Raw genomic sequence first — 26106 nt, 5'->3', positions numbered from 1 at the left:
GTGGATAATGAACACAATGTAAATTCGTGCAAAATTTCTTTTGTGTGTCGAAGGCTAAAGGCTCAACTAATATTATAAACATATTTACCTGGATGAATTTATTGGAAAACGTGAAAAAAATCAACTGTACACAGAGTTGAAAAAAAACTTTCGGAGTGTCGAATTTCCTTTTGTTGTCGCAGAGTGGTTATAACACGTGTTCACAGCTCGAGTGCTATATAGAAACTGAGCTTAGTATGAGACGAGCCGATGACAGTTGGTTGTAGCTCTCAACCTATACTAGGGRAAAAAATATCGCGCTGGCCCCGGATTCCCATGTGCCTCCATGTGCAAATTATTTTTAATTAAGCTTATCGAAGACGTTTTCGATGTGTTTGCACACATTTAACCAAGCAGGAGGGTGGATACATCATGCGTTTTCAACTTTTCACAGCCACTGCACTTTGTTCGATGTGCTAAATGCAAGTAAATCTATTGCGAGTGGGTAAATTCCGCGTTGATGGGATCCGCAAATTTTCCACCCACTTCTGGAACGCCTCCACTCTTAACGGGAATGAGGAGCATCCCCCGGAAGATTTGCCATTTTAATTAATATATCTTTATAAAACGTGTAAACCAAATTGGCGATTGAGTTCAACTTTTCGCGACGAAGTTCTTTTCCAACTAAAATTCCGGTGACGATTTCTTCTTTAAACTTTAATTTTTGGCGCAAATTCCTCACCGAAATATATATTAGACTTAAAAAAAAAATCTGACTACTTGCATATATGTATGTACATTAGGGTGTTTTTTTTTTACAATTAATTTTTTCAATCCCGTCACGAAATTTCCTTGGAAATACCCTAAACAAATTGCCTTCCAAATTCCTTCGTAGTTTATTCAACACTAATGTCAATAGATAGCATTCAACCTTGAGAAGTACCTCTACACACTTTCTTGGTCATTCTAGTCTCGTTCTATTCTGCTCTTATCCTTCTAGGTGTCAAAAGGCCCCTGATCCAGAGATGTATAGGAGGAGCAACCAATATTGACCAGATACTGCTCAGAACAGATTCGATAGAGATATTGTTGAGCGCTCAATAAATGTAAAGGAATATTCCAAGAGCGTATTTCTTAAATTCAAGACGTCTGTCGATATTAAATAGCAGTGTATGGAGAGTATTTGATCTGCCCTTCGTATATGCATGGTGCGCCTTGAACAAGCTTCCAGGAGGTGTTGCCGCCCTAATGTGCGCGTCCAAGATCTTCTCTAGTGCTTTCAGCAGAAAGGAAGTTAAGCTTATAGCCTAAACTCTTATGAGTTACTTGGGTTGTTTTTACTTGCCATGAGTGTGGTATACAGCTGAACTTCATTCATTCCTTAAAAATTGCTTTTAGCCATGAGAAGGATAGACAGAGTGCATTCCGTAACATTGGAGCAATCGAAAAAACGGAYTCTATTTTATTATCCGTTAAGATAGAATAGTTTTCTAAGTCTCGCCATTTCGTTGGTCTTTTCAAAACTACTACAAAAAGTTTTCCAGGATTCTTGCGTGGTCCTGCGCACTAACTTTTTATAATTTCTTAGAAGATTTTTATAATCACTCCAACAGTCCTCATTTTCTGCTAGCTTAGCCCTGGTGAAGCACTACCGTTCTTTCAGCCCAACGACCACGTTCTGACCGCTTCCCTTACTCATGTTAGCATCGGGTCGTCTTTGATTTTAAAGATTTTGAAAACTCTAAGCTATCCTGCTTCATCAAATGACGGCATGGGTGCGCTCGGCTCGGTGTCCATTATTGAAAATAGGACTTCCAATAACTTCACTTCCACTATTTTCCATCGGGCTTGTGACATTTGTCCCAGCGGGCTGTCTTAGACGTTGTCGCTTTGTCGCCCGCGTGTTTGACGTCTACCTTCATGGCTACATYTTTGTACATCCTCTTTTTCGAGGACGCTTAGGTGTGCTTTCACAGTTCTGTTACCCCTAGCATTTCGTACTTCCCGCCAGGTACCTTACGCTGTGGAACATGTTTGGGATTATTTTCTGGGCGGTGAGAAATTCCAAGGCAGGGTGATGGTACTAGGTCAGTATAGTAAAACCCGTAAAGGGTTTGGCATTCGCATGTGTCAGTTTTTTTTTTATGTTTCTTCGCTTAGTTGTAACATTTCGGCAATAACAAAAAAAAAAAAAAAAATAGAAACATCATAGTTGTTAGAACGATGCTTTCCCAACAAGCCTTCTATTACTTCTTTGATTGCCTGCCATGCATTCAGTATATATCAATCAAAATATTGTTGAATGCGTCACTTGTTCTCAGTTTTCGTATATCTGGACCATTTAGTAGATAGAAAACCATGAGAAAAAAGGAAAAAATTTAAAAGGTCATAAAAAAACTGACACATACGAACGCCAAACCCTTTGAGGGTTTTACTATACTGACTTAGTACCATCTCCTTGACTTGGAATTTCTCACCACCCAGATTTGCTGTTGTACTGTGTTATTAGTAATGGCCTTCGTATTATCCATTCACCTACTTCTGAAGATGCTTATACAGCATTCCAACATAACTGGATTATTGGGAAAGTACGTCAGCCTTCGCTAAAAGCTGGCTGCCTACAATGTAATGACTCTGCTAGAAGTTAGCTTAAGTTCATGACATTGTAAGCAGCGACCCCTTAAATCAGTCGATCCCCGTGCGGATAACTTTGAAAATACGTTAAAAGCTGGGCATCTGCCTTTACTGTTTAGCAAACACCGCAGAGCAGCAGCCATCTATAATGCGCTTCTCCTAGTACAAAACTCTAATATAAAAACGTTAATATGTACTGATAGCAAGTATACAGTCTCAGCTCTCTTAAATGCATCCAAAAAATCCTACCTCATTGCGCAAATCAGAAACATACTAATCGGTAACACAAACATAAAAGGCCATATTTCCACCAAAGTAAAAAACTTTATTGCGCAATGGGCTCACAAAAAAGTATTTTRAATAGAAAAATTATTTTGTTTATTGGTAATGCTGCAAGCCACAGTTCATTTAATAAATATTGAAATTGTAATGTATTGTAAAATTGGTGCCACTAAACCCAACGGCAGAAATACAACCTCTCGGGCAAGGGGACAAAATGTAAAAATAAAATATAGAAAAAAAGAAATTGTGTTTTCTCTGATAACACATCTTGATGAATGCAACAAAGGAAGAAAATTGCCGAAATTTCAGCTTTGAATGCTATTCGATGGTCATTCGTTGATTTTCCAAGACCTAAAGTCCCACTGATAAGGTCCAAACAATTTGACGACGGTGGGTTCTAATCTTTTCAAAGGACACTCGTCAAAACCTTACACGCGATATTGAGGAGGCTTTTTGTGAGGCCCTTTTTGTCGGGCATGCTAGCTTCCGACCATATTCTACAAAAAAGCTGATGCATTCTCTTTATCAGTTTTTCGTCGCCGTGTTTGAATAGCTCTGCCGGCAATCCATCAGCGCCCCCCGGCGATGTTGTTCTTCAGGCGGGTAATTGCCATCCGAACTTCTTCAAGGTTGGCAATCATCGTTATTGAATCGAGCTCGCTTTCACGTGACATTATGCTTTCACTACCCTTCAGTAGGTTGAAAAAGTTCTCCCCCTATAATTTTAGTATGCTATGCTCTCACTTCCCTCTTCTGCTCTCAGCAGCCCGCTGGAGACGTGTCTTCCGTTTATAACAACGAATTTTATTATGTTGGAATCTAGTACTACGAAGTCGATTAACCTCAACCCATTCGGGGATGTTTCCTCGTGGAGGCTGAATTTACCGACCGTAGTAGTAGTATAGTAAACATTAGGATGGCATATAGAGACAACAACAGGGTGATATTGTTTTAATATATTTTATATATATATTTACTTGCTCTATATCCAAAGTTTCGCACGAAATTGAAATTGTAGAGTTGAATTCTTTGATCGTAGGATTTTGGAAAGAAAGCTTGAAGACTTATTCGTCTGCAAGAAGACGGCTTTGCCCAGATAAGATGGGTTTAGCTATCTTGACGGTTCGCCACTTTTTCGAATACTATCCCAAACTGAAAATTGGATTAACCCAAGAAAGATAACGCTCTTGGATACCACTAGAAAAGTAATTTACATCGCGTATATTATTTTAAAAGTTATAAGAATGTTAAAAAATGTTAAATTATTCCTTTTTGATTAGACTCATATCGTCACTAACAAGCACAAACGAAGAGTGTAAAACAACAGTCAAGTCAGTCTGCAATCAACAGTTGACTAAACGAGTTGGTACGAACGGTCCATAATTAATATATTTTCCAACTATAATTCCATTGTTACTCATCCTGAAATAATATAACATTCATCAGCTGAATCGCTTCGCAAAATGTGATTTTGTAAGAGTCGTGTAGTTGTGGCCGTGTTCATCCCTACTTATCAGGTATACATAAAGAAATAAAAGACGACATTTTGACGGTTAGTTATTTTACCAGAGTTAAGAAGCGAGGAGAGCCTATGGATTATGTTGGAATCCACCGGTGGTTCAATCTTTGGTTTCTGTATATCATCCTTTAACTGCAACTCAGTGAACGTTGGGCGATTAATGGCTATTTGAACATATTTCAATTTTCTTAGGCCAGACGTTCAGTAAATGTATCATCAGTTATAAATGATATAACGATGTACATTCTTCATTACGGTAAAATCAATTAAGTATGATTCAATATTCATATATTCACTATAGTGCAATACAGTTCCCTCTTTTTGGCATTAATTAGGCGTAATTTGTTTTGAATGGTAATCACAATCTGCTAAAAATATATGTTCTACGGTACCAAAAAAGTATTTAAATTGGCTATTTGTAATTTGAAAAAGATGTCGATAATTTACAGGTTAAAGTCCCTATCATCATTTTTTAAAGATAATGCTAACGTCTAACTAGGCTGCAGACCAGTGGTGGCACGCCTCAATACTACTACATTTTATGTTTGCGCTGCACAAACATTGCTATAGATTCCCATGTACGCTGAACAAATTTCTACTGTTTTTTTTTACATTCAGGGAAAAAAATTATTGGCAAATTTGGAAAAAAACATCCAAAATATTTCTTGAATTCTTTTTGTGTAATACTTGAAAATTTATAAAGTCGTTGACTAAATGGCTAGTTTCGATAATACATCATCAATATTGATTTCCCCTTTATACTCCTTAATGCGTAGAAGATCGGTAAGATGTTGGTCAGAAAGCGTGTTTCTTTGCTTATTTTGAATTAATTTGAAAGTGGAAAATTCCCCTTCATCAGTTTCAATAAAAAAATAATTTTCTTGCCATTCGCTTGAAAACATTTTAAAAATTCGAGGTGTTTCTGTCAGTGTACTAAATGCCGATTCTTTGTGTTGACCTAGCGTACGTGTTCAGCCGCTTTCGTGTGCGTGGGATATTTTTCGCAGTAGCAGAATTGTCAGTCAAACACGCGTGTTTGAATTTTTATTGCGTTGTTGTTAAATGAGCGTCACTGCTGTAGACTCTAAAGCCTGGTGATTTAGTCTATTTCTTACCAACATGTTGCTTTCCATCATTTGTAACTATGATTAGAGACTCGAATGAAATTTTTCTTATTTGTTAAAATAGTGTAACGAAATGTTTCTTAATTGTTAAAATAGTCTAAAGTAACTAACTAAATAATAATACGTCAAAAGCCTTTAATTTCACAAAAATTTTGGTAGGGAAAGGCTTCAGCGGGTATTATAATTGGGCAAATTGGAGAGAATACAAATGAGACATTACAACATCGCAACAATATGTCGTCATATTAAACATGGATAAAAACGTGGTCTATAACTAGCTCTCACTTGTCTAATATAAATATTTTCAAACTACCGGTTGTCTTAGTACCGCTATATATAGCAATATGTTGATATCTTACAGTAGTAAGATAATAATTACAAATTTATATAAAATTTTGAATATTCCAAATAATAATGTATCAATAAAAAACTGTACATATCATATTTTCTTGTGACATCAAAACATATATTTTCGTAAAAAGTACAAAATTCAGCCACACTTACAGAATCATTTCCTAATATCTAATAGATACTTATGATTTTTTTGAATATTTGGCTTCCGGTAGGTCCCTTTTAAGTCTCCAACATTAGTCTGCTAGCATTCCTGGACTCTATTTCCCTTGATAACGCTTCTCCATTAAGGAAATGTCTTGATGGAACCTCTCACCTTGTTCGTCACTCATGTATTTTCAAGGGCATATTACACACCAAAGCTTTAAATGATATCATAAGTTCAGTTATTATATCTGTGTAATTTTCCGCTTTATGGTTACCTAGAAAATTTTAAACAACATTCACAAAACATTTCCAGGCGAGTATTTCCTGATCATTCAGTTTTCAAAGCTCCTATCCTTCATCAATGGCCGTATTTGTGAGCCTACAAATGTTCCCTCTTTGATTTTCGCCTCGCTGAGTTTAGGGAATTTCTCTTTTAGATATAAAAATCCATCTCCATCTTTAGGCATAGCTTTTACAAAATTTTTTATCAGGTCAAAATTTATGTGGAACGGTGGTAAAAGTATGTCATCAGGGTTCACTAGAGGATCAATTTTAACATTTTTATGGCTTGGAGTTAGTGATTCACGCTTGGGCCACACTTTCTTAAAGTGACTTTTTCTGTCTCTACTGTCCCATTCACAAATAAAACAGCAAAATTTCTTATAAGCTGTAGTAGCAGTAAAAGTGCAATGACTTTAAAAAATCCACAAATTTTCCCAGCGTGTTTTCCTCACAGGAATACCAAAATAGTCTAAATAGCACTGTTCACTTAGTGATGTGAAATTTCCACGCTGAGATGTAGAAGTTAATTCTCCACACGCATAACAAAAGTTGTCCGGGTTTTTCAAACACTTTCGTGGCATAATTACGTTCTAACTAATGTAAATAAAATGTAATTTAGAAAACACAATAGTTACACAGTCGACTAAATGCARTTATGTAAACAAAGAAACGTATATGAGGTCAGAAATGAAAATGTAGCTGTCACAAAAAAACTGGATGTGATAGAAACAAAACTGTTATGTATTTTTAATGAAGGTGCACCAACATAAATGAAAATCATAACAAAGTTCATGTGACAAAAACAGTGTTTACCAGTGTTATATATCTAACTAATCTAATGAGATGTCCTAATTTTCAAAAATGTTTGGACTTTGGAATTTGCGAGTAGAAAATGTTCGCTTACACCAATTARAATTAATGCTTTTACCTCGGTACGAAGCGTCTGACATTATTAATGCTGAATTAAAACTCAAAATTACTAACTGTTATTTCTTATTTAATTTGGCAAGGAAAGGCTAAAAAAAAGCAAACCGTGTTTTTAAAATTTGATGATTTACATCAAAAAAAGTTGAAATTGGGCCATTCTTCCATATATCAAACCAGGGAAGATCGAAACAATATTTCTAGTCTATGTTTTATTTTTATACTCTCGCAACAAAGTTGCTAAAGAGAGTATTATAATTTTGTTCACATAACGGTTGTTTGTAAGTCCTAAAACTAAAAGAGTCAGATATAGGGTTATATATAYCAAAGTGATCAGGGTGACGAGTAGAGTTGAAATCCGGATGTCTGTCTGTCCGTCYGTCCGTCCGTCCGTGCAMGCTKTAACTTGAGTAAAAATTGAGATATCATGATGAAACTTGGTACACGTATTTCTTGGCTTCATAATAAGAAGTTTAAGTTCGAAGATGGGCAAAATCGGCCCACTGCCACGACCACAAAATGGCGAAAAACGAAAACCGACCGGCGTCGCCCACTTATGGACCAAAAACCATATTTGAAGAACTACTCAACCGATTTCAATGAAATTTGGTACATAATAGTTTCTTAACACCCTGATGACATGTACGAAATATGGGTGAAATCGGTTCACAACCACGCCTTCTTCCAATTAACGCTATTTTGAATTCCATCTGATGCGTTCTCTGTATAATATATACATTAGGAACCAATGATGATAGCGGAATAAAACTTTACACAAATACGGTATTTGATGCGAGAGTATAAAATGTTCGGTGACACCCGAACTTAGCCCTTCCTTACTTGTTAATTATAAATTTCAGAACACATGAAACAAAATAAGAAATATATGTATAATATCATTTCTGTTATGGTAAATGAGGAAACGATAAAATTAATATTAATAATTTATCAATTGAACGTCTTTTATGATAATTTTCAGTCAAGAAACTTTTTTTGCTTTTGTTGGTAACAATCTCCTCCTTCTCACTTTAATTTGCTAAATTATCTGGAAATTTTTAAATTAATTAAATATTTGACAGGCACTAACTAAAAACATCCTAAAACTATGCGAAATTTTCCGTATATCGTGCATACATACCACAACAAATTAGTATTATAATTAAACTTTCTTCTTGGCGAACTTACCTGTATATTTTAAAACACAATGCTAAAATGTTAGAATGAAAATTTAATAAACGAAACAAGGTGACAACTTTTAAAGATAATATGTAAACCCTTCAATATTAACGAGACTATAATTGATCAATATATAAGATATGGAATAATCATGAAAACAAAAGCATATTCAATATTATTATGAATAAACCTGGAACTTGAAAATACCAAAATTTGCTAAAATATTTTGACTTAATGATGGAAAATGTACTCAAAAATAAATTTGGATATTTTTCCAATGATACAATGTAGCAAATTCGGAAGTGATTATTCTAATTAAGACAACCGAAAATTTTGGATAATTGGCGATTTATTTCTTAACACAGGCTTCGTCTTACTGAGGTCTACAAAGTAGGCGTTCGTGACACCGATGACCTCTTCAATTGGTTCAAATTACTGTATAGCGGGTGAGATGGCTGCTATTATTGCCCCGAAATGGCTACGGTTACTTTTTCATAAAAATTCATTGTAATTAGAGTAATTTTTCTATAATAAGGTGTCGGTTTAATAATTTTCATAGTAGAGCTCGGTAAATGGAGTTTTTCTTGATTATTGATATGTATTATGTCTGTTGTGTACAACTTATTGCGGTCAAGAATTATTGTTAAATAGAGTAAAATAGTCTGATACCAAATGTGTAAAAGCGGGACACTGACAGTTTTCTCATGCTTAATATTTCATGCAGGCTAAAACATCAATTGAATCACCTATCGATATTTTGTCGAAACCCTACTTTCACACAATGGGAAGTTTGTGCGAATCAAAAAAACCAAAGAAATGTGATTCTACTAAATCTGTGTCAGTATTGTATGTAAGTGTAATTTGTAACATTATATATAATATGTGAATGAAGGTATTCGTTCACTTTCCATTCTGCTCCAATGGAAGTCTGAATTAAAGTAAAACCTGTCTAAGCTGGACTCCTGCGAGTGTCCACTTTATAAGGAAAATAGTATTTTTCACTTTTTTAACTTAATTTTAAAAACTGAGTAAAAAACGTACATTTTATTCAATAAGTAGTACAAAAACAAAAAAAACACAACATAAAAAGTAACACATTTTAAAATATGTATGTACATATATATATGTATACGAAGTTTTGTTCTAGAAAAATATGCTCTATTTCAATTTGTTTTAATTTTGATAATCCCATATTTTGTTCCAATTTCGTTTTTAACTTTAAAAACTCTAGCAGCAAAGTTGGTTGATGTACTGATACGTAGAGAATGACGTCACTTATGTTTGATAAAGCCTGCTTTGCAGTGGGAAGATTATAGTTTTCAGTGCACTCATCTTCACTTTCACTTGAAGAAGTTCCTGGGAAGATGTGTTAAAGAACCCATATATGGAGATTCCAAGTGTATCCAGGACCTTCTCCAACTGGTGTTTCTAACAGAGTGGAGGTCTGCCTCTTTCTCCGCTTCTCCCGGTGGATGTTGCGTCCAATACCCTTATAACTGGAGTTTTCATACATTCGGTCAAGATGACCTAGCCAGCATAGCCGCTGTCTCTTAATTCGATGTCGTTGTATACCTCGTACAGCCCATCGTTCCATCGAGTGCGGTATTTACCATTGCCAAAGCGCAAGTTAACACAAGTCTTCTGCAGAACCTTTCTCTCGAAAACTCGTAACGCCGACTCATCAGGTGTTGTTATCGTCCATGCCTCTGTACCTTATAGCAGAACGGGGATGATGAGTGACTTGTAGAATTTGGCCTTTGTTCGTTGCATGAGGACTTTATTTCTGAATTGCCTACAGTTTTTTTGATGACAGGAGATATTACGCATTGCCTTCGTTCACTACCAGACCCATTTGCTTCGCTTCTCTATCCAGTCTGGGGAATGCAGAACTAAAAGCGCGGTTGCTGAGACCAATCATATGGATATCATCAACGTAAKCCAGCAGTTGTACACTCTTATAGAAGTTTGTATCTTCTCTATTTAGCTGTGCAGCTTGTCTTATTTTTCCAGCAGTAGATCGAAGAATTAGCACGACAGGGATGGGATGCATTGTCTCAAACCTCATTTGCTATCGAACTACTCGGAGAGATCTATCCTGATCCTGACGGAGCGTTTAGTATTACACTATGTCAGTTTACACAGCCGTATTAGWTTTGCGGGGATACCAAATTCAGACACAGCGGAATAAAGGCAGCTCCTTTTCGTGCTGTCGAAAGTTGCTGAAACCGACGAAGTGGTGGTGTGTGTCGATTTTTCTTTCACGGGTCTTTTCAAAATTTTTCCAGGTCTAAAGCCACACTCATAAGATCCAATCAGCTTGTTGACGGTGGGCTTTAATCTTACACACATGCGATTCTGAGGAGGCTTGGGGTCTCCCTTTATKTAGATTATACAGAGTACACTTAAATTCCAACGGTCGCTTTGTCGTCCTCAGATGGGTAATTGTAATTCAAATTTCTTCATGGTCGGACAATAGAAGGTCCATCGTCATCAATTGGGGAATCGGGTTCACCATCTCCTGGTATTACGCTTTCACTGCCATTCAGCAGGTTCCAGTGTTCAGCAGTGTTCCCTGCATCATTTCAGTATGATCTGGGAATCAGTGACTAGATCACCTCTGGGTGTTTTTACAAGAGTTTTTAAAAGAGTCTTGAAACCTTCTGTTAGTCGCAGTATCTGTTCATAAAATTATGGAGCATTAACCCTGTCGACCAGCTTGTCCAGCTCTTAGTTCTCCTGCGTTTCGTTCTCTCTCTTTTTTGTTTGGACCTTTGCCTCGCTTCTCTCTTCAACTCTCGGTATCTGCACGTGCAGTAGGCGATTGTAGTATGGCGACGTAAGCAGTCTGTTTTCTCTCCACTGCGACACGACACTCTTTGCTTTGTTCGAAAACCAAAGGTTTCGTTTGCAACTGTACTTCAGGAGCTTAATATGCAATTGCAAGCAAAAAATCGATCAGTCTCAATCCATATGTTTTCTCATGGAGTCTAAATTTACCGACTGTTGTTCCACAGACTCCTTCTTTGCCTACCCTAACGTTAAAGTCGCCAAGTAGGAAACCGTGGCGGGGGAGCTCTCTTAGAAGACATCTTTAGTCACATCAACCTTCTCTTCCGTCAGAGCGTTTTGGCGAAAATCAACGATATGTTTAAGAACTTCGTTTTGATGCGGATTGTGGCTAGATGTTCGGCCAACCATCGAAGTTGCGCTCTTTTACATGGGATTTACTACACCAGAAGGTCCTACTCGTCTCAGTCCCTGTCACGGCTATCACTCTTTTTGAACCGCGGATTTTCGAACTACCTGCTCTCTTTATATCGCATAATGTACGCCGATTCTCTGGTTAACGTTTTGCACATTGTCTTAATTTATTTACAATAACCTGCTCGATTGAATTTGTCAGATTTGTCTTATTTGAGGATAATTTTAATGTAATTTACGCTGTAGGGAAATAAAATATAGTTATAAAATCAATTTAGTCTACAACCTAACTTCCTAACTTAATTTTTCCTAACTTCCCATAACTATCCCATAGACTGACCGATATTTTCGGTAAAAAGTCAACCAAAGTTTTGAGGTCTGATTGGGATCAAAGATCAAAGCGTGAAGCACTATTTACAATATATAGAAGTACAAATTGTTATTCCAATACTTTCTTTGATGCTTGATTTATTGCATTGATGTTTTTGTTTTCATACGATAATCTATTTCCGCATTGTTTGTTATATAGGTATTACGGAAATCTTGAGGAAAATGTTTACAGAAATATTAGTTGATTTGGCGGGAGTAATTTATTCAATACAAGTATGTGTATAAAATAAAATTTTTACACATTTAATATTTTATCATATAACGATTATTGAAATATACACGTAGAATATTTATAAAGGAAAATTGTTGCAGGCACGGAATAATTGCAAATTGTGAGAGTATTTAAGGTTCGGATAGCGCCCGATTTTAATCCGTCCTTAGTTATTTTCATTTTGGTTATTTATAGTTTTTTCGAGTTAGTAATTCGATTACTGTGAAAATATCGAACATTTGAAATTCCCAAATTACCCATAGCCATAGGCTATACTAATATAACTCTACGCCTGTTATGCAAATAATTGGATTTCGTTTATGTATCCTACGTAAACTAATGCATCAAAACACTAGTTATATAAGATGAAATGGAATTTTTCCGTATATCCAATTTGTATTTTTATACTCTCGCAACAAAGTTGTTAAAGAGAGTATTATAGTTTTGCTCACATAACGGTTGTTTGTAAGTCCTAAAACTAAAAGAGTTAGACATAGGGTTATATATACCAAAGTGATCAGGGTGACAAGTAGCGTTGAAATCCGGATGTCTGTCTGTCCGTCCGTCCGTCTGTGCGTCCGTCCGTGGAAGCTGTAACTTGAGTAAAAATTGAGATATCATGATGAAACTTGGTACACGTATTTCGTGGCTCCATAAGAAGGTCAAGTTAGAAGATGGGCAAAATCGGCCCACTGCCACGCCCACAAAATGGTGAAAACCGAAAACTTATAAAGTGGCATAACTAAGCCATGAATAAAGATATTACAGTGAAATTCGGCACAAAGGATCGCGTTAAGGAGGGGCATATTTGCACGTAATTTTTTTTRGRAAAGTGGGCGTGGCCCCGCCCCCTACTAACTTTTTTGTACATATCTCGAAAACTACTACAGCTATATCAACAAAACTGTCTAGAGTCGTTTCTTTTAATCATTTCCATATACAGTTCAAAAATGGAAGAAATCGGATAATAACCACGCYCACCTCCCATACAAAGGTTATGTTGAAAATCACTAAAAGTGTGTTAACTGACTAACAAAAAATGGCAGAAACACTAAATTGTACGGAAGAAATGTCAGAAGGAATCTGCATCCAGGATTTTTTTAAAAATTGAAAAYGGGCGTGGCGTCGCCCACTTATGGACCAAAAACCATATCTCAGGAAGTACTCCACCGATTTCAATAAAATTCGGTATATAATATTTTCTTAAYACCCTGATGACATGTACCAAATATGGGTGAAGTCGGTTCACAACCACGCCTGAAATCTCGATTATCACTTTATCATGCGAGAGTATAAAATGTTCGGCGACACCCGTACTTAGCCCTTCCTTACTTGTTTTTTTTTTAATGGTTTCAATATTCAGTTATAATCTGTGAAAATTGTTTTTAATTCTGGTGGTAAACTAATATTTCCTGAGTAGTTTAGATTTTAGTGAAGTGAGGTTTCAAATTGCTTGAAATGACTTGAAAAGACTGATCTTGATCGATCAGTATTACTAATGATTTTTGTCAGAATCTTTTTTTTTTGGTTTTGAATTAAAATTTAAAAAAATCGGAACTTTTTAATACTTAATTTTGAGGAAATTCGTGAAAAAATATATTTGTTTGCATTTAGTATAATTCTTCTATGAACTTTCATAAACTTACTTATTAGTGAAACTTAAGATTAGTTTAAGTTGATTTTTTTTATACGTATTATTCAATTTGAGATGATCTAATTACTCTGCTTGTTAAAATTTAACACTTTGCGAAAGCTTTAATGTACAAAATAAAATATAGCCTTAAATTCTTATATAAAAAAATATTAATGAAAGAGTAAATAACTCTCATACAACAGAACATCCCGGTGAAATATCCAGCAACTTAAGAGAAAAGGGTTTCTCTACATTTTTATGCAACCGCTTTTGGAATAAAAAATTTGAGGATAAAAAGGCAATCGGATATAAGAATAGATTTAATATGAATAAAAAATTACCTATAGATAATTTTGTAGCAAAATCTGCAGCTTTGTCGCTAATGGTGAAAACTGCTTGTATAAATAAACAACCCACATATTTTCAAGAGATGGTTAGTAAACATGATATACAATCAAATGACACACGAATTCAACAACAAAAACAACAGGAGTTTGAAATTCTACAGCAGTTTGAAATACAACAGCCCTTATATGACTATCTATACGAGCTTCAGAAATCAACGATTAATCAACAAAATACTTGTGATACTCACCTAATGGAAAGAACTCCTCATATTAGTGAAAATACAAGTTTACGGGACGTAACGGTGACTGCACATACAAGTAGCGCTCACATATTGCCCTGTCCTCTCTGCGCAATTCCGCTAGAGCAAAGATATTTTCGGCAACATTTAGATGGACACTATCCACGAGATAGTTCAATTTGTCCGGTAATCGAATGCGGTCGCCGGTTTGCCCATCCAAATTCCGTTAGGAATCATATGCGTATTAAGCACACACATCAGTGGGCTAAAATGAAAGTAATGCGCTCTTCTGCTGGACATATGCCTAGTGAACTGGATCTTAATAAGAAATGTGAGACTTATACTGTACCATAAGTTTTTATTTTCGTCAATAACGTTTATTTAATTACAAATACATATTTTTAATTATATGATATTAATTGTATGTTTTTAACTCATTATTGTTGGCCACCTAGTTTAGCAATTTGAATCGATTCACACCAGACATTTTTCTAAAAGAGGCTTTTCCAATAAGAGTGATATGATTTCTTAAAAAAAAAAACATTAATTGTTAAGACAACTAAAATGTTTATATTTAGTGTGGGGTATAATGGATACAATTAAGGTCTGAATATATCATCATATTGTCTTCTAAAGCTTGAAGAGAGTTTGGTTTATTACTTAAAACACATAACTTCAAATAACCCCACTAAAAGTAGTCTAATGGTGTTAAATCACAACTTCTTGGAAGCCATACTTGTTTGATTGCTGCACATGCTGTGTGGCACGTATGCCCGTCTTGTTGGAACCATATTGTCTTCTTCCAATTGCTGCTAAACAAAGTGCGTTATCATCGATCTAAACCTCCATTGATAGTAACGGTGTCACTCAGCTTCATTTCGAAAGAAGTAAGTACCCATGATTCCAAAAAATACGCCAAACTGCCAATTTAGGAGAATGTTTCGGTTGCTTATGAACAAGTTGTGGATTTTCTTCGCACCAGAATCGAGAGTTTTGTAAAATGGCAAAAGCTCACGAAAAGTTGCAATCTGAAAACGATTATTTTGATAATAAAATTGAACAATTAATAGACGTAGTTCTTGCGTATATCTTTTCATGATGGAATTGAATACAATAAAAAAAATTACAGATCATAATATAGTAAAAATGGTTGAACCGACATTTAGAAATCATATCATCCCTATTGAAAAGCTTATATATCTTATATTTATCTTCAAATTCAATTCATTATATTAGAAAACTAATTTAGCCCATAACTCAGAAATTAGATATTGTGTTATGTAAAATAAATCTGTGTAAAACTTATGGTTCAATTATAAATAGTTCTGCAATAAGGAGATGTTTGAGGATTACGGGTGAGTATACAAACACGAATAGCAAATACATATCAGTTTATTATTGTCATATCCCTTAAATTGTGACATAATTCGGAGGAATGCAAAATTTTTGGATTAAGCATGAAGTGTAGATTTAGCCGCTTTATTTTTGGCTCGCTAATGATAATTCGTTACCACAAAAAATTTAATTTGCGTAGATATTGATTACTGCCAATAGTACAATAACCCGATATAGGTAATTCATTATATATATATACCTGTGTTACACAATTTCTTAATGTAAATTAAGAAAACTTAGTAGCTCTCAAAATTCTAATTTATTAATATATTAATATATACTGAATTTTGAAGGGATCATCTTTTTAATTTTGGATAACTATTGATAACACTGCACAACAAATCATTTAAGTGAATGGTAGCAGTTTGACCCCAACATCCTTTGACTACAACCCAAAATTCCTCCGTGTTAGGAAATTTTTACTATCAGTTTTAGTTTCAGCAGCCCAAAATTATGACCACTTCCCACTACTTATCTAGAATCAATTTTGTTTGTTTGTTTCCCGATTGTATGTGATAAGATGCCAATTATTTGAACAGTATAGTATTCCAATCTAGTAACCTGTTTCATGCGAAATGCGGATGTGAACGTTATTTTTGGGGCTTTTATGCCTTACTTTCTTTTTAGTTTCAGTAATGAAGAAATCTGTGATGATTATGAACTCCGAAATTTTAAGTATACTATGTCTGTGTTATAGCGGGCATTCACAGAAAAAGTGGGAAACTGTTTCCTTATTCCCTTCTACATCCCTTCTAAATGTGTTCTCCAAATGACTAGATCCTGTTATGGTAGGTAGGTAGGTAGGTAGGAGTGCAGCCCTATTTTTTTTTTGGCTCAATTAGCACCGGCTGTGCCATTTTGATGTACTATTCTTTTATATCTGCTATCACGTTTTACCTTCTCTCTCAAGGTTTGGTGCTTGGTGGATTCCAAGTGTTCTGTGCCGGATCTGCGATATTGCCGGGCATTCACAGAGTAAGTGGAAAATTGTTTCCTTGTTCCCTACTATTCCGCAGCATCGATAGATGTTGTTGTAAGGCATGCCTATTTTGAACGCATGCTCTTCAAAGAGGCAGTGGTCTGTTATGGTAGATGTTACTCTCTAGATGTTTTTCCTAGACCTGTTTAATAAGTTATATGTCTTTTTCTTGTCATATGTTGGTCATAATAGTTTAGTTATAATAGGCGGAGTCTACACTTTGTTATTTTTTTTTATCTGTTATTTGCAACTTGTTGAAATTGTTTATCGAGCGGGCTTCGTATTATCTCCGGCTCGGATCAAGTCTAGTTGGAGGTTGTCTTTCATTGAGCTTTGGCTATACTGGCATTTGTCATAGGTGAAGACAAGGCCAGGAGCGAAGCCTGGCTATCTGTAAATATTGCTGCTTTACGTATAGTCTCGTAGTTTTTCCAATAGAGCTTTGCAGGCATTTTCTATGCGCAGTACTTCCGTTTGGAAGTATGCCAGCCGAGTTCGGATAGAGAGAGAGAGATGTCTAGATCAATGAAAAATACCCCGTGCCTACTCCTCAGCCCATTCTAGAATTGTCTGTATAGACTGAGATGGTATCTTCCTCTCCTATTGAGCCTGTTTTTCATTCCCGTCTATAGGGCATCCTCACCTGGAAGTGTCTTTTCAAATGCAGCATTGGGAGAGCGTAGTCTGGTTTATTACCGTTGAGCCTGTTTAGGATTCCACTATGTACATTGTTCTGTAGATTCCAACCACCCAATTATTTTTTTCTTATAGCTGATCATGCTGCTGATTTGTGAATAAAGATGTCAATGGGTAGACATGTGGGAGGACCACATTGAGCGCGTCAGTCGAACATGACTTGATTGCACCAGTAACATCAGCACTGTTTGTTTGTTTAGCGCTGGGCATCAGAGCTCCATATGTAAGTATAGGTCTTATGACAGCCGTAATTATTATACTAGGTTTAAGGCCCCAACTTCCAGTCCTTCCAGGACAATTTGGTGTCAATCTCCACCCCCAAGTATTTAGCTGTGGGGGATAGAGAGAGTGTTGTACCGTTTAGTATCGGAAGTTGAAACTGAGGGATTTTGGATCTGCTTATGATTAGCATCAATGGTTAACAACTAGTCCATTGGTCTTAGCCCATACGTTTAACCTTCGTAGTGCTCCTTTCATCGTCGCTGATTGTTGAAAGAGACATGCCTGATACCAACAAGACTATATCATCTGCATATGATACTGGTTTCACACCTCCACCGTTTAATTGGAGTAGTATTTCGTTCAGCGCTACATTTATCACCTTTTGACGAGCAGTTTCGGTTGATCACCCCTTTATGTATGCATGTTGGAACTTCGAAACTTGTCCGCCATTATTGTTCTTAAATGTAAGTCTATTAGTCTTTCCAGTATTTTCAGTATAAAGGAGGTAAGGCTTATATGTCTAAAATCCTAGGCATTATCGTGTGTTCTTTTGCCTGGCGTTGGAAGAGACACCACTTTAATTATTTTCCAACTTCTTTATGGGCCCGTCTTGACCAGACGATTTAAAATGTTAAAAACTATTTATGGCATATGTTATTTTGCTTTTTTCCACTATCTGGCCTCGGTAATCAGCTGCGTTTAACGGTGGTTCTGGTTGAACCCTCGTTAAAGGCGTTTGCTGACAACAAGGGAAGTGCGTTCTAATAGGTACCTCCAGAGATTCTTTTGCAGAGAAGGTCCAATCATTTCCTTCCGCCATGATGTAGGCAGTATTAGTATGTTCTTTGGATAGCATTTTACTCAGCCCAGCGGTTYTTCTGCAATTTTCTATCGATGTGCTGAAAGATCGCCATGAGTCATTTTTAGCTTTCCTGCCCGCTTTTTTTGTATATTTTCATGATATCTTTATATGGCTGCCAGATTTTAGTTCTAAAACTCTCATTGAAAGCTTTCCTTAGTTGTGTTCTCAAATTCTTAAGCTCGCTATTCCACCAAGAAGTGGATTTATTGAAAGTTGTAGTTGAGACTTTTTCTAACTCCCTACTTCTGAATCTATTTCCTGAGGATTACTGATACTCTTTTTGCCTTCTTTTTTAAGGCATTTTGTTGCTATACTGTATATAAAATTTTATCATGCTGTTCCTCTAGGGCTACGATGTTTGAGAGAAGTACTGTACTTATCGTAAACGCTGAATAATATTCAGGAGTGATCCGACATGATAGGCTCATCGGACACCCTCCAGTTATCCAGAACGAAACTGTCTGTATCTGTTGATAGCGGGAGGTCCGGCATTTCCTCCCACCCCGGAAACCTTATCAGAGCTTGGGAAAATAAAGGTTGGCTTATCGTCCTTATTGCATATACTTAAATTACTATTCAGAATATACTGTAAGAGTGACTCACCCCTGGTGTTTATACTGGAGCTACCCCATACGGTGTGCCTTGCGTTTGCATCACACCCTATTAGGCCATCTTCTTTCTTGTTGTCCTCAACTAGTCTTATAAGTGGTGACGGTGGGGTGTCCATTAGGGTGGGTCGATTCCAATAGTGCGGAAAAGTTGCCTTAATACTTCCTGATTCCAATGCAAGTTTTTGTTTTGAAATCGGATTGCATCTTCAACCCCAACTCCGGCCTTGAAATTTCGGAAATTCGCCTAAAATTGTCTACCTAGCGCCTGAAATACGCATCTCATGGCAAAAGGTATAAAGCAAAAGTTATTTGTCACGTCATTTGCTACCGTACGAGCGAAAATGCGGCGCGCCACAGCGCAAGGTGAAAATCGGCTTGCGGCCACACTTCTTGACGTTGATTTCGCCGAGTGCTATCACTCACATTCATTCACCTACGCCAAAGGACACATTCKGATAGGTCTCCACACAAATATTTTTTCATCGAGTTCCTTCACTCTTGTCGGTGATTTCGCCGAGTTCTATTACTTACATTCATTTCCCTGCGCCATACGGCACGTTCGGACTGGTCTTCACATAAATATTTTTTCATCGAGTTCCTTCACTCTTGTCGGTGATTTCGCCGAGTTCTATTACTTACATTCATTTCCCTGCGCCATACGGCACGTTCGGACTGGTCTTCACATAAATATTTTTTCATCGAGTTCCTTCACTCATGTCGTTGATTTCCTAAAAAGGCTGATTTTAGCATGGTCCGCGCACTTGATAACCCTGTAACCCCTAAGGGTTTCAGAGGAGTCAAATCTCTGGCTACAACGCAGAAATGCCTTACCGTTGTTGAGCTGCGATGTTCCCCTTCACTCCCCCTAAGTTTTTTGGGTACAGTTCCTTGCTGTTCTGTAATAGAGCGAATCCTTTGTTGGAAGGTGCTCAGGTTTTTGCCCTCTTCCTGAGGTTCGGGTTGCTTCCTTTTCAGGAAGCTTTCGCATTCCTCTATTATATTTTTGAGCCACTTTGTTTCTACCTTATCAACTGGATTACCGGAAGCTTTGGTGATCTTTCCCAGTATGAGTCTGCCCTCTAGCCTCCTGTAGGCGCCAGTGTACTTTGGTTGATGGCAGATTTGGAGGTGGACGCTTTCACTCTTAGATTGGCAATTTCCGCTGATATATCTACCGATATATTTTGGCTGGTATATCTGGCAGTATTCTTGCTCGTCTCCTGGTTGAAGGAGAGTAATTCGTCCTCATCGGATTCCGTTATAGGGTATATATATGTCAAATCAGTTCCTTTAATCGTCTAATTTTGTTCATGTTTTGTCCCACGAGTAAGCCGAAAAGGGTTGGTCACTCGTCCGAAGAGCCGGTATGGGTAGAGAAGGGAGCCCCGTTATAGTAATTGTAAGTCTGAAAATACTATTTCTGGATCTACGTAGTATGTCATTAATATTCATCTTATCATATTTGGGTCATATAGGCTTTGTTATCTTGCAGTTGGTTATTGTTTTCCATCTGCACTGTGATATTTGCTCAAATTGTGTATACATCTCTCTTTTGACCGTTTTCGTGATATTAACCCCGCGACGGATTTATCTGCTTTTACGTTACCGAAATTGTTCTGTGGAAGGCAACTCCAACTAAGTATCGTTGAAATTGACTCGCCAGTGAACTTAAAGCCACTGCGCAATTCTTAACTTTCTTCTTTTTCTTAACTGGCGTAGACATCGTTTACGCGATTATAGCCGAGTTAACAACAGCGCGCCAGTTGTTTCTTCTTTGCGCTACGTGGCGCCAATTGGATATTCCAATCAAAGCCAGGTCCTTCTCCACTTGGTCCTTCCAACGGAGTGGAGGTCTTCCTCTTCCTCTGCTTCCCCCAGCGAGTACTGCGTTGAATACTTTCAGAGCTGGAGTATTTTCATTCATTCGGACAACATGGCATTGCCAGCGTAGCCGCTGTCTTTTAATTCGCTGAACTATGTCAATATTGTCACATATACCATACAGCTCATCGTTCCATCGATTGCGATATTCGCCGAGGCCGACGCGCAACTTTTCTCTCGAAAACTACCAGCGTAGACTCATCAGTTGTTGTCATCGTCTAAGCCTCTGCACCATATAGCAGGAAGGGAATTATGAGTGACTTATAAAGTTTGCTTTTTGTTCGTCGTGCTTCTCAATTGCCTACTCAGTCCGAAGTAGCACCTTTTGGCAAGAGTTATCCTGCGTTGGATTTCCAGGCTGACATTGTTAGTGGTATTTACGTTAGATACAAGATAGACGAAGTTATCTACGACTTCAGGGGTACGACTGTTTGTTTGATGACAGGGGATATTTCGTCTTGCCCTCGTTTACTGCAGATCAATTTGCTTCGCCTCCCTACCTCAACGGCATACGCCAGCAGCTGTACACTCTTATAAAAGATTGTACCTCGTTTGTTATCGAACAGCTCGGATGGAGCTTCTGGTGCTGCCTAACGTCAGTTTATGCAGCCATATTAGTTTTGCGGAGGTACCAAATTCAGATATCGCGGCGTAAAGGCAGCTCCTTTTCGTGCTGTCGAAAGCAGCTCTAAAATCGACGAAGAGGTTGTGTGTGTCGATTTTCCTTTCACGAATCTTTTCCAAGATTTGGCGCATGGTGAATATCTGGTCGGTTGTTGATTTTCCAGGTCTAAAGCTACATTGATAAGGTCCAATCAGATTGCTGACGGTGGGCTTTAATCGATAGAACTTTATATACGATGTTGAGGAGGCTAATCGCACGGTAGTTGGCGCAGATTTTGGGGTCTCCTTTTTTAAGAATTGGGCATAGCACACTTAAATTCCAATCGTTGGACATGCTTTCGTCCGACCATATTTCACAAAGAAGTTGATGCATGCTCCTTATCAGTTCCTCGCTGCCGTGTTTGAATAGCTCGGCTGGCAATCCATCGGTCCCCGCGGCTTTGTTGTTCTTCAGGCGGGTAATTGCTATTCGAACAACTTGGTCGGGCAATAGAACGTCTGCTCCATCGTCATCGATTGTGGAATCGGGTTTGCTTCTCCTGGCTTCGTACCTTCAGTGCCATTCAGCAGGCTGGAGAAGTGTTCCCTCCATAATTTAAGTATGCTCTGGGCATTGGTGACTAGATCAAGCTTGGGGTTCTACAAGAGTATGCTCCGGTCTTGAAACCTTCTGCAATCATTTTTCGTAGAAGTTTCGAGCGATACCCCTGTCTGCCAGCTTATCAAGCTCTTCATACTAACGCATTTCGGTCTCTTTCTTTTTTTTCTGCAAATGAGTCTCGCTTCCCTCTTCAACTCTCGGTACCTATCCTATCCCGCACGCGAGGTAGGCAGTCTATTTTCTCTCCACTGCGACATGGCACACCACATCGTACCAAAAACCAATGGCTTCAGTTGCAGCTGTACGTAAGGAGTTTGAAATTCCGTCCCACAGTTCCCTCAGGGAGCAGGTGTGCAAGTCGAGTAGAAAATGGTTCGGCTGTCTGTTGTGATGGCAGCTTCTCGACGACAAATCTTCGTTGTGTTTGTTGACGTGCGTTTTTTGCTGCACAGAGGGTGCTGAGTATCTTGGTTGCAACAAGATAGTGGTCCGAGCGATGATAGGACTTCGGAGCGAACGCACGACTAAAACACTGGAGACGTGTCTTTCGTTAATCACAACATGATCGATCTGGTTGGTGGCTTTTCGATCCGGAGACAGCCAGGTAACTTGAAGTATATTCTCGTGCTGCAATGTGGTGCTACAAATAACCATATTTCGGGCCCCGGTAAAGATTAGCCTCAACCCATTTGGGGATGTTTCGCCGTGAAGGCTGAATTTACCGACCGAAGTGCCAAAGATACCTTCTTTGCCCACCCTGGCGTTAAAGTCGCCAAGCACGATTTTAACGTGGTGGCGAGGGTAGCTCTCATAGGTACCTCCACTGCCGAAAATTTTGTTAAAGCGTACTCCTGGTTTTACATGACATCGTCTGTTCACAGAATTTTAATTCATGGATCAGATATAATAAACCATTTTCCCTTCCGATTGGTATGATGTCCGAAGAAGCTCTTGAAGCCAGGAACAAGGACTATCGAAACATACTCGAGAGCAATACAAGAAAAAATTCCAGGAAAGATACAATGGAAGATATCATAAATGYTTTATTAGTTTCGTCTGACCCTTTGATATCTTCATTGTCAAATGGGTCTTCAATTTCGACTGCAACAAATATTATTATGGACGATGATGTTAAGAGCTTGCTTTTAATGAAGCATCGAGATATGCCTGATTCTGATTCCGAAGATAATTTTGATTTATAAATTTTGTTTATTGAAGGTAAAAAAAAATTTTGAAATTAAAAAAAATAAAAAAATTTTAAAAATTAAAAACATTAATTTAAACAAACTTTTTTTTTTAAGAAATTCTATGACTTTTTTCTGAGCTGTGAAAAAAAACCGTCTCAAGATATCTTTTTTCGTTTAGAAGTTATTAATTAAATGCCGCTAACGAGGTTCAATCGCCCACTGTGCAACGGGGTGAATGAGAGTACTCGGCGATCACTAATCCCACTCCGAATTTGCGCTCCATTGTGTGTCCACTGTTGTAAATGCCACAAGGACCTAGTCGTCTCAGTCCTTATCCCGTTCATCACATTTGTTGCCTTCACAAAAGGGGAGTCTCTCATCCGAGGCTGTTTATGCTTTTTCATAGGTAATGTTTTTTAAATGGCGGGTGCCAAACCCAGCGCACAACCTTGTGGAAGGGATGTTTTGCCTTCTCATTTTAAACGAATGTTTTCTGACTACCCATAGGATACTTGGTCAATGACCGTAAGCTGCTTGAGCCATATGTAAACTAATCGTTTCATACCACTCCCAAGTTAATGGTAATCAGAGAACTTTACTCACATGCGTGAGTTTCTACACATAATTCCATCCTCCATTAACTTGATTTTATCAATTTTTGCCCACTCTACATACATACAATTAACATGTAACATACTAATTATATATATATATATATATTTTTTTTATTAACACACTGTAACTATTTCAAGTAAAAGCAATGATTAACAAGCAATTTGAACATGATTTAAATGTATTGTACGAAAACTCAACTTCTAGGTCACTCACACTTTTTGTTAAAACGAAAAATGCACAAGATTCAATACAATCGTTACAAAGGTTTTATTTGATGCAAAACGCACTTAAAAATTGTTGTTACAAAATTAGTTTTAAGCAGTAGTTTAAAACATTGAATATATATTATATACTATATATATAAAAAATGATCAAAAATGGAAAACAGCAGGTTTTAAAAACGTTAAATATATATATATATAGGCGAGTAACTGAGGAAGGGAACCGGGATGCTGCGAAAAGCGGAGTTGTATACCGATCTACGTCGTATCGACAAAAGGTGCGCGAGATCCTTTCCCTTTTCCGTTTGTTCTAATTAGAATGTAGAAAGTCATCATGGTTTGATGCATGTGCGTGTGTGTGTGTTAATGTGTAATGTTCGTGTGATGAGGTGAATGCGTGCTTTCGATTCGGTGTGGTGAACTGATGTAAATCTGATGCGACGTCGCTACTCATTTAGCCATCCCGGCCCCCCTAGGCGAGTATTTAGCCTAGAAGCCGCTGTAGCTGCTGCCGAGGCCTGTTCACCGCCGGGATTGGCACCAGGGACGAGATTCTGCTGGAGAAAATCCACGCCGGCGAAAAGCCATCACTCTTTGAAAACGTCTGACGTTACCGYTGGTGCGAAGAGCCTGTGGTCGCCCGGAGTCGYGTCTGGTAGGGCGGTGCAACAGCGTATGATGAGCCCTCACACAGATTTGGCAACGATTATGTGATGGGCACTTCTGAGTTGCGTGGGAAGTTGCCAGGCTATTCAGGCAATATCAGTGCGCCTGTGCCACCTGCTCACGTTGCATCGGCGGTGTTGGGTTAACTAACGTTACACCCTATTAGTTGTTAAGAGTTTTTAAGTTTAGTTACTCATATATAAGAGCACAGACTCAATCGTACTAACAAACTAAGGTATTGTAAATTGTATGTGCATAATGCTCCCACATAACTCATTTGTATATACACACGTATGCATGCCTACTTATGTTCGCAACAACATAACATCGAGAGTTTTTGTCGCTCCTTTTGTGTGACTCTTTCGCATGTGCAAGCATATGAATATCCATCGAAAATATTAGCATAAGCCTAATCATTGTGTCTAATTACATTGCATTTAAATTAAATAATATAGTCTATTGCTGACAACCAAGGTGACAAGTTTCTATTTTCTACTTCCAATTTAATTACACAGCCCAATTTCTCATTTAAATCATTGTTGTTTCGTTGAACTAACGCGGTTGGCAAAAACTCTTCCTGATCCTACATTTTCTTGGCGCCCAATGTGGGGATTTAAATTGGTCTAGAATTTGCGATTAAATTAAATGAAAAGTGTAATTTAGTTAGTAAAATAATTTGTACCCGTCTATCTAASATAAGTCTATCGTGATTCGTGCTCTTGGTGGTCATCATAAGGCTCGCGCATTTCGCTGCAGCTTCCAACATATTCGAACCATTTGAGCGGGATTATGGATTCAAAGCAATCTAATCGCAGGTATAAAACTATTTATGTTATACTCATTCGTCGTTATATCGCAAACTTTATATCGTTTTCTAACAAACCCACAATTTATTTTTGGAATTTTTTCGTAAATTTTTCAACATTTTAAACATGTCTTTGGAAGAGCTCAAACAACAACGGGCTAATATTAAGAAAAATACTTCTCGCATAAAAAACATTGTCGATGCCAATCTACCGCCAGGTGCTAAAATATACATCAGCTGAATACAAATGCCGTCTTGGTATTCTGGAATCTTATTTTAAAAACGTGTTGTCTACACAGACG

General features: G+C 37.6%; 2 protein-coding genes across 2 annotated transcripts in view; one reads left to right on the top strand and one right to left on the bottom strand.

Annotated features, from left to right (window-relative positions):
- LOC108974068 overlaps positions 1–7268 on the bottom strand; it is an 8682-nt gene extending 1414 nt beyond the window's left edge. The window contains exon 1 of the mRNA XM_018941684.1: positions 7247–7268. Coding sequence (XP_018797229.1) covers positions 7247–7268 — 22 coding nt within the window. The remainder of the gene's footprint in view (positions 1–7246) is intronic.
- A 6803-nt stretch (positions 7269–14071) lies between these two features.
- LOC108974069 (protein abrupt-like) overlaps positions 14072–26106 on the top strand; it is an 86787-nt gene continuing 74752 nt past the window's right edge. The window contains exon 1 of the mRNA XM_018941685.1: positions 14072–14770. Within this exon, the coding sequence (XP_018797230.1) occupies positions 14179–14770 (592 nt within the window). The 5' untranslated portion in view covers positions 14072–14178. The remainder of the gene's footprint in view (positions 14771–26106) is intronic.

Source organism: Bactrocera latifrons, unplaced genomic scaffold (assembly GCF_001853355.1).
Source record: "Bactrocera latifrons isolate USDA-ARS-PBARC rearing strain unplaced genomic scaffold, ASM185335v1 scaffold_520, whole genome shotgun sequence".
Lineage (NCBI taxonomy): Eukaryota > Metazoa > Arthropoda > Insecta > Diptera > Tephritidae > Bactrocera > Bactrocera latifrons.
This window is presented reverse-complemented; position numbering and strand designations above follow the sequence as displayed.